This window comes from Cynoglossus semilaevis, chromosome 12 (assembly GCF_000523025.1).
Source record: "Cynoglossus semilaevis isolate Cse_v1.0 chromosome 12, Cse_v1.0, whole genome shotgun sequence".
In the NCBI taxonomy this organism is placed as follows: Eukaryota; Metazoa; Chordata; class Actinopteri; order Pleuronectiformes; family Cynoglossidae; genus Cynoglossus; species Cynoglossus semilaevis.
This window is the reverse complement of record NC_024318.1, coordinates 6,178,728-6,187,919: the sequence shown is the minus strand read 5'-3', so window position 1 is coordinate 6,187,919 and position 9,192 is coordinate 6,178,728. Positions and strand designations below refer to the sequence as shown.

The 9,192-nt window shown below is 38.8% G+C and overlaps 2 protein-coding genes across 3 annotated transcripts in view; both read right to left on the bottom strand.

Annotated features, from left to right (window-relative positions):
* Nucleotides 1-2,985, bottom strand: part of parga (poly (ADP-ribose) glycohydrolase a) — an 18,941-nt gene extending 15,956 nt beyond the window's left edge. Inside the window, exons 1-4 of one of the 2 annotated variants that reach the window (XM_008321758.3) lie at nt 2,804-2,985; nt 2,323-2,370; nt 1,185-1,853; nt 389-500 (exon numbers count right to left, since the gene is read on the bottom strand). In XM_008321758.3, the coding sequence (XP_008319980.1) occupies nt 389-500; nt 1,185-1,853; nt 2,323-2,351 (810 nt within the window). In that variant the 5' untranslated portion in view covers nt 2,352-2,370; nt 2,804-2,985. Of the gene's footprint in view, nt 1-388; nt 501-1,184; nt 1,854-2,322; nt 2,371-2,803 lie in introns of those variants that run through there. The other variant, XM_025061147.1, reaches the window with a different exon arrangement.
* Nucleotides 2,986-3,219: 234 nt separating this feature from the next.
* The window catches only part of myofl (myoferlin like), an 18,641-nt gene continuing 12,668 nt past the window's right edge, over nt 3,220-9,192 (bottom strand). The window contains exons 34-53 of the mRNA XM_008321760.3: nt 8,997-9,100; nt 8,747-8,908; nt 8,493-8,658; nt 8,311-8,381; nt 8,217-8,231; nt 8,023-8,121; nt 7,552-7,680; nt 7,104-7,259; nt 6,901-6,992; nt 6,608-6,778; nt 6,358-6,506; nt 6,104-6,243; nt 5,924-6,012; nt 5,639-5,734; nt 4,937-5,078; nt 4,753-4,852; nt 4,401-4,594; nt 4,219-4,328; nt 3,951-4,098; nt 3,220-3,828 (exon numbers count right to left, since the gene is read on the bottom strand). Coding sequence (XP_008319982.1) covers nt 3,790-3,828; nt 3,951-4,098; nt 4,219-4,328; nt 4,401-4,594; nt 4,753-4,852; nt 4,937-5,078; nt 5,639-5,734; nt 5,924-6,012; nt 6,104-6,243; nt 6,358-6,506; nt 6,608-6,778; nt 6,901-6,992; nt 7,104-7,259; nt 7,552-7,680; nt 8,023-8,121; nt 8,217-8,231; nt 8,311-8,381; nt 8,493-8,658; nt 8,747-8,908; nt 8,997-9,100 — 2,372 coding nt within the window. The 3' untranslated portion in view covers nt 3,220-3,789. The remainder of the gene's footprint in view (nt 3,829-3,950; nt 4,099-4,218; nt 4,329-4,400; nt 4,595-4,752; nt 4,853-4,936; nt 5,079-5,638; nt 5,735-5,923; nt 6,013-6,103; nt 6,244-6,357; nt 6,507-6,607; nt 6,779-6,900; nt 6,993-7,103; nt 7,260-7,551; nt 7,681-8,022; nt 8,122-8,216; nt 8,232-8,310; nt 8,382-8,492; nt 8,659-8,746; nt 8,909-8,996; nt 9,101-9,192) is intronic.

Sequence of the window (9,192 nt, the reverse complement as noted above, 5' to 3'; positions counted from 1 at the left end):
TTTAAGTTTTTGGTTGGTTTTTTTTTGACATGTCATGAATAATTGTGTTTCAAAAACCTTTGTAAAACATTCATACAGATGTAAAAAATGGAAAAATCTTTCAATTAAATGAAATTATTTTAATTTAATTTTGTTTATTTACCAGCACTGACACTGCTGTGAGACTTCCAGTCCCACAGGAGTTTTACTGACAGAAACCCTCAGGAGATCAAACACTCTCCAACCTTCTTTTTTCTACTGTCAGTAGCTAAACAACAATTTTTTTGATACTCATTAAGTTACTGTTTTGAACACATGTCAAGTAATATAACTTTTACGCACAGTCTAATTGTTCATTCCCTGTCAGATCTAACTGACATTAAGAAAAAAAAAAGACAGGCTGACTCACCCTCACTGTGACAGTGTGGTTAGGCACTGCTTTCAGGTGGCACAGAGGAGGGGCACACTGAGGCATCCTGTTGAGCTCTTCAATGGGCGTCCCCAGCCAGGTTCGGTCCATGCTTTTTAAAGCAAATAAATTTGGGAGGAAGAGAAAAATTATGATTAAGAACAGGGTAAACAACATAAAAGATGTTTTTCCAAGTTAAACAAAATACACAGTGTAACTAACACAATTTAATAAACATGGTTAGAACAAATAGCTATAGTTTGCCCACATGATAAAGGGAACAGACATTATCATGTCCCTTGAGTAAACATGAAAAAAACCCATTGATCCCTGGTCACTATGTCAGAAAAGTGTGTACCTCACATATTAGCTGTGTGTTCTGTAGCACAAAAAGTTCAAGATCTGACACAAAATGTTCCATTTCTATTTCTGCATGAACTTGTTATGGTGTGCAGTAGATTATATTAGATGTCAATGATCCCACACTGGGGAAATTGATTAATTGCAGCAGCAGAAAAAACAGAGAATGACAAGGAGTAAAATAAATACAAAAATAGAGATAATAAAAAAGAAAATATAAAGATAGTAATTATATCATATACAGTACTATAAATAATTTAATTAAATTAATTAAGTCTATCCCTTAATATTTACACAAAGAAATGCTGTGATCGGCATTGAAGCTGTATATATTGTATAGATACTGCACAGAAGCTGATTATTGTATATAGCACTGGTTGTATTTTTAAATGGAGGTGTATGGAGGTTTGAGAGCGAATGAAAGTACTTAGCATACCTGAGACCTGGCTGGCTACTGATTACATCCTGGCTCATATCAGATGATGCACTGCCCTCTGCTTCATTAGTTCCCATGGAAACCATATGCGTTCTTTCTTTGGCTAAACTTCCAGAGTTAGAGTCGATGACGAATAATGGCTGTGAAAATTCTCCCTGAGACTCTGTAAAGCTTTCATCAGCTGCACCAGCAGCAGCAGCAGCCCTGTCACCGTGGTCTTTGTCCGAGTGGTTGGTCAGGATGGACTTACAATTGGGACTGTCAGGACTTAGCATCTCTACATCACTGGGTGTACCGATGCCCTTTCTGGGACTATTACTAAGACAGAGTGTGAGTTTGGGACTGGGGGAGTGTGTGTCTACACAACTGGTCTTCACAGGATGAGGACCAGGTGAACTTGTCCTCTTGGATTTCTGTCCATTAGAACAGTGTGACTGAGTCACGCTGCTGTTGCTGCTTGTAGCGAAATCACATTCCTTCTGCCCTCTCACAGACCCACTGTCTACTGAGCTCCACAGTGCTCTCTCTTCTGGTGGGCTCTTAGAGGTTACGCCGTCTTCTGCAGTCTCATGATTCTGCGGTCGACAAAACTGTTCTCCTTTTCCATCTGATACAGCTGCCAATGGAAAATTATTCTCGGCAGCTTCGGGTTCAGGATCAGCAGTCACACTGAAGTTGAAGAAGAAGAAGAAGTAGTAAACATGTTAGAAGGGAGAAGAGTATTTGTGCAGTGTCAAAACACATGCTGTATGTTTACTATTTTATTTGTTTTTCAATTTGATTTTCTTTTCCTTTCTTATTCGTTTTGTTCATTCAGCTGAACATGTATCCAAGCAACTGTTTGATTAAACAAAAAATTTACAATTTTACAATTACTACTGGTACTGTGATTATTTCATTATATTTTTAATAAAGTTTTCCGAGCTTGACACTGGCACTGTTGGTGGCTGTTGTGTGTTGCCGCTATACGATACGGAAGTGTCTCATTCTCACATACATTTAAATAAAGAATGCACACAGCTGGACTGAAACCCTGTTGTCAAGTTAGTTATGGCAGAGAAGGGACCTAAACTAGAAAGTAATCTGGAATAGGAAGAAACATGGTAATAGTTGAGCACACAAAGCGTGGCGTTCTTACCTTTTTTGAGATTCCATCAGCTCATCCATTATGGACAGGTCATTCCAGCTGAATTAAAAAAAAACATATTTAAACAACACAACCGTAATGTGAAAGCACTTTACAGTAGTTCACAACCATGTAACTCATGATTCGAGGTTTCTGTTTGATGTTTGCGACCATTTCAGTGAACGCATACAAGTAAAAGAGGCTCTTCGCTTCAACAAAGCTAGCCGAACAAGCAGCCGTAAAGATGAGGTCTGACGTGAACTGCCTCGTGGAATGACACACGTTTTCTTTCTGGCCAAACTGCTAACTAATAGTTTAGCTCAGCTCACAGCTTTTGTAAAACGAGTCTAGTTAGTCGTGTGGTAGCTGCAGCTAACTTAGCGCTAACGTTCAACAATGTTAGCTGCTAGCTTTTAGTATTGTTCACACCGCAGACATACATGTAGCCTGACCTAGCTGGCAATACACTTTTAAACCATAAAAAACTACTTACGACCATGTACGTCTTTAGGTAAACCCTCCGGGTTGGACAAGTTACATCATGGTACACGTAATTCACATGAAACCATCATAACGTAATGCCCCGGTAACTGTTGTGCTTTCACGTCATTGTTGTAGCTGCTTCTCCTTGACGGCTGTAGCAGGCCGACCAATCAAAACGCCCAGAACGAAGGGAACCGAAGTAAAGTGCATCGAATGGGAAAAGCTGTCGCACAAACTTGCAATAGGTTTGAATTTATATTTTAAATGTTTTTACGAAAACATTTACTCAACAAACATAGATATCAAAACAAATGTAATTCTAAATTTTTATTTTAGTTTAAATATAACTTGTTATCATTGCATTCTGTACCACATTTTTCGCTATACTGTATTTACAGAGTAAAAATGCACGAGGAAAGTAAAACGTAAATTGTTTAAGTTTATTCAAAGGGCAGAGACAGAAATGAGAATACTGTGTTTTCTTTAATTTTTGCAGCTTTGACAGGAGATTAGAGGTTGTATATTCAAAGCATTTAATTTATACATTTTACATCTGACAGTGGTATCACCAGTGATTATAAGTAATGTCTTTCTGGTATGAAGTGAATAACATAGGTAAATGTAAAGGAGCATCTTTTAGATACCTTCATTATGTGTTTCATTGTCATAAAAATGGATACTTTTAATTTCTTGCATTTTTTGTCATTAAACAATCCAAAGCCTTTAATAATTTATTTTACACATATTTTCTAAAAAATAAACATTTTCTTTTCTTATTAATTTGCTGAGACATGTTAATCATAAGTGCAAACAATGCTGTTAGTACAAAAATGCAGATGTTTTGGATAATGTGAAAACTGATTATGTAATACGTTATTGCATTGCATTGCATTGCATATTTGAGAGGAAATGCAGGGAGGCAAAAAAAAAAAAAAAAAAAAGGAAACTGTTGTTTTTGTCAGTCAGTCAACAGCCTCTCCCAAGTGTCTCAGGATCTCAGGACATTGGTTTCACAATCTTCATGGAGATGTAATTCTGTGAACAGAAGAACACCAGAGCCAATAAATATTAAACTAATGAAAAATAAATATAATCATATTTCAATTTCTGTATCTCTCTATCTTGTAGGTCTCAGAACTAGCCGTGATGGTTCTTACAGGAAGGGAGTACAACATGATCCCTAAGAACAGGAACAGTGGCGGGAGAAGAAGGTATAGGATGTAAATCCATCGGAATCTCTTCCAAATAATGAATTTCATGGTCTTGCAGGGGTTTGTGAACCAGAAGAATGACGTGTCAGGGCGACTGTTGGAAAACCAAATACAAACAGCAATGTTCACATTTTATAAAATGATGTAAAAAAAACAGCCATGGCAACAACACAACAACTACAACAACTAACCGCTACAAAGCCTTGTTTCTTACTTGGGTGGTTCCAGTTTAGGATTCATGTTGGGCTCATCTCTGCCTTTTCCAGCTGGTCTCTCATCCATATCTTGCTCCTCCACTATTTCCAAAGTCATCTCCACTTTACCCTACAGTTTTAAATACATGTTAAAAGCATTCACAAACTGATTTAATGAACTGATCTGCAGACATGAACATACAGTCAGCACACGTTTCCCGTCTTGTTCCATGAAACAAGGCCACCAGCCCCTCGCAGACTTTTGGGAGAACAAGGAAGGGGCTTTTTTGGGTCTGTGTTTTTTGGAGCCTGTATCCCCCGGCAGCATCTTCAGGCTGCACTTCTCTGGTGTCCTGGCAGGAGGGATCAGATGAAGAAGGTCCAGCTCAAGGGAACCTGCAACAAAAATAGGACAAAATTTGAAAAAAAGGGAAAGTACATACACACTACATACTACATATACAGTATTACATACGTGTTGACCAATTTGAAAAAAAGGGAAAGTTATACCACATATACAGTATTACATACGTGTTGACTGGCTGTGTTCTCACCTAAATAGTCATCCAGGGAGAATTTGTCATTGTCCCATATCTGGATCATCAGTTTAGGGGGAATCCTGAATTCAGTTTTGTCCAGATTCCAAAAGTGTTCCTGTAGAACAAATGACTTCACTTAGATTTTTTTTGTCCTTATCACAGGTCATATTTTTTTTTTCTGCTTTAATATTTTACTTGCCTTTCTGGACATGAGACACAGCTGCTCCGCAGGCAAGTAGTCAAAGCTAAAGACAAATCTCCAGTTAAAATTCCCATCACCGTCCAGAGATCTGTAGTGCACATCGGTTTTCTGCTTGTCTTCCTCCATTCCTGCCATCCACCTGGAGAACATGAGCATGTCTGATTAGCGTTAGCATTATCGTTAAAGTATGCAGTAGTGTTTGACGGACAGTTGCACAAGGTCATCATGTTGTCCTATATGTCTGGAAAATCACGGTGAAAAGACTCATCATCAGGAAACTTAATGTTGCAAAATCCTAGTCAGTCTTCTGTATTTTCTGGATTAATCATCACAACAAACTTAAGAGGAAATAAACATATTGCACAAGTTGCACCAATCTGTTAGTCACATTTATTTATAAATACTTATTTCACATGAAACAAACATTTAATCTGGAAAAACTAAACATAGGATAGCCCATGTCTTAGCATTCAGAGGATTAATGCTAGTTAAGGTAGTTAAAGGAGGATTGCAGGTTTCACTCTCACAGTGACTGCATTCAGATGTCATCAGTCTAGATGTTGCCCTCTTGTAGAGTGTATCTAGATGATATGGGGTACAGTCTTGATACATAAGTCGCAGGACAAACAAAACTATTAAATGTGGGCAATTTATAGTGTGGAAAATATGGTAAAAGGAACAGATGAAAAAGTACTTCACCCTTTAACGTAGATGTCGCTCATATTTTCTCCGGTGATGCTTGTTTCATCCATAATAACCTCAGTTGTGTTCCAAATAACAGCCCGCAAAAAGTACCTGTTGAAAAACCACAGAATTAATTAGGTATTATTATTATTATATACTGAAATATAATCAATGATGAAGCCATACAAATTTGGATATAATACAGTATAAAATAAATATATATTTCATTATACAATGTGAGAAACACTGTAAAAGAACATAAACAAATGAGTCCCTGTGATGGATCAAAGTTTCTCTTACTTCCTGGCTTTGCGTGGAGTGATATCACATGGTGGTCCTGGCAAACCGAGGTTCTTGGGAAAAATGTCAACCCACATTTGTATTTCTCCCTGCATAGGTGGAAAATAATTTAACCTTTAAACCCTGTTTTAACACAGACATGTACGGCATTTTCAATTATTGACTTGACTGCTGGAAAACCTGGGACAGGTTGGGTTGATGTGAACTGTACAGGGTTCTTGTTTCCACGTGCTCTGGTACCAGACCCTGGTTTCTGAGGACGTGCAGAGCTAGTCTCTCTCTAGGCGGGCCCAAATGTGAGTGGATCACAGCATCGGCCTCTGCAAATGAGTTTTATTTACTTTTATTTTGGATTCGTAACAACATAATACAGCACCTAAAATAACAACACATGCTGTTACACATGCTATGAGGTGTTGTATTAACTGTTGTACCAAAATCCTGCAGGTTGTACAGTTTCCCTGAGAAAGTCAGTGATTTTTCATCACTCTCTATCTGTGGAGCAGGGACCCCCCTCACTTTAGCCAGGTTCTGCAAGATCTGAGAAGGTTTCTGCTGATCTCTCCACTGGTTGATCCCTGACCTGGAACAAAAGTGCAGTGAAGTGCACATGTATCAAATAATACAAAAACTAAAGTTTTAGTAAAACACAAATTTGGAGACAAACACAGACGATACACTTACACACAGTACGACTGTGGCAGCCCACAGCAGGACATGAACCGAGACAGGAGTCTGTTCTCCAGGTCTATGACCGTCTCACCCACTTTTTCATCTCTGCTAAATAGGTCAAAGTCATACACTGCAATCTTCAGGTCCTTGTCCTGAGGCAGGAAGCACGACATCTCAAACATCCTGGGAAAAAAATTCAACAAATTATACTGGGATTTAAAAATGTCATAAACAAAGTCTGATCATTATTAAAACAATACAAAAAACATGTGTTTTTCAATAACATTGTTCCATCCCAATCTCACCTTCCCATCTCTGGATTCAGTGTGTTTGGACAGTAGTTTTCTCTGTCGTCCAGGGTTTTTTTCCCGAGTGTAATCTTCACATATGGATCACACTGATATGGAAACATTTGATTCATTTCAGCAGCTCAATAACAAACATAAAATACGAGGAATTGGAACTGAACCAGAACAACTGATGGAGAGCAGCTGTGTGGTAGACTAACCAGTCCATTTGTGTCCTTTGGCTGCAGATTAATACAGCGGACCACATAAATTCGGACCAAACACTCCTGAGGTCCACTCCCGGGAAGTTCCCGAAATTGGCGAGGTGGAGCTGGCATCCCAGGGTCGTCAGGCAGCGGGTAAATTTTGAACGATCCCTTTAAACAACATGACATGAGACGTGTGAAAAAACGCTCGTTACAATGAAACAAATCAGTTTCATTGAGATAAACCTTTTCAGTTATTATGACACAGCTTTTACATTACATTTCCTAACATTTCCTTTGTCTCTCCCTGGAGTCAAGATCTTGAACTCGTTGCTCCAGGTTTATTAAACGTGCACTGTAGTTCATAACATAACCACTAGAGGTAGACACAGGCTACGTATTTTAACGGAGAAAAAAAATCTCAAAATTGTGCTTTTGCTACATTTCTACCTAGAAATCTTACCTTAAATTCGCCGACCAACGTAGGGTCGTCTTCATCATCATCATTTTTTCCACGCTGAAGTTTGAAGGTGCTGCAGAAATCGGTGAGTCCCTGAAAGTCTTCAACTTCCTCTAATTCACTCTTATACACCTGAAAAAACAAAACAAACAAAAAACCAAAAACATTACATTACAGTACTAAAAGAGCCATTGGAAAAACTTAAGTTTAAATATTTTTACACTTTGTAACTAAAACTCTATATTTAGTTTGTGTCAAGACATTGTGAAACCCTTGTGGTTTGAATGAAAGTGACTGCAAACAACAAGGACAAAGGACAAAACAAGGACTTCTGGTCATGACCCTCTGGAATTTGCCACAGGAATTTGATGCAAAAAAAAAAAAAAAATCCCAAACTAAGCTCATAAAACCAACACAAAGCAGTGCAGAGATTATCAGATTTTCAGCCCTTGTATTTCCAGAACACATTACTACCTGCAGCGTGTCATATCCTTTTTCCAAATATGGACCGCACTTTTCCACCTCTTCTATTGAGGCGTAGAACTTGCTCCACCAGTCTACGGTCTCTTCATCCTGCAGAATACACACATCAGATACTTCCAGATCTGGTTGTGGAAAATGTACTGTATGTGTATCAGAAACTGTTCCTTCAAGAAGGAAGAATTTACCTTTTGTGTTTTAAGCTGTAAAAAAGTGGGAATAGAGAATGAGAAAAGGAAACATTTTGTTAGATGCAGTATATGCATCTGTAGGCTGGTTTACCTCAGCTGTGATGATGGGCCTCTCCTCGATGTCTATGACAACGTCTTCCTGCACTGTAGCCATCATGTCCACTACAAAATTAAAGGATTGCATTAACTCTATCGTTGTGTAACTGGAAGTGTGTTTAAAGTGTATTTGTATGTACAGTGTGTGAAAGTACAGTTTATATTTTATGTTCATACCTCTGCCAGACATGCAGACCTCATTGTTATTGCGATACGGGTCACAGCGGAACTTATCCAGGCAGTCGATGGTGCACTGACCCACCACGGGTTTCCTTCCAAAGGGTCGGTGGTCGATCACTTTCAGCACTATAGGAGGGGTGTACATCTCCTCCTTGGGGAGAGGCTAATTAACGAGAAGAGTAACAAATTATATTAAAGAAATCAGAGAAATTGACAGGCAGTTCATTTTTGTTAAGTTTCACGTTTATTACCACTTTGAGGAGCAACAAAGATCCTGGGAAGTTTGGGTTCTTTCTGAAGTTCTTGATCACAGCAGTTTGAACGATCTCACCGCCACACTCCACAATCAGACTAGGAGAAGACACAGTGGCCAACTGGTAGGTCTTCATGTTCCTCAAACCCCAAGTCAAAACCTGGTGAGGAAACCAGCACATAAAGACATTTTACAGCCCCAAGCTTTGATCAGCGATGGGAAAGAAAACAAGAGGTTGAGCAATGTACCTCGATGGCAGTGATCTGCACCACAGGTCTGATACCCTGAGGAACCATGTAGAGCACCTCCCCTCGTCGAGGAGGAACCAAAGGAAAATCTACTTCATTCTCCTGTGGGGTAAACAAGGCAGTACTGTTTACACCAAAACTGTACAAGGTGAATTCTTTGATGCCAATTCTCTATCTTCTTTACTTTGTCCTTCAG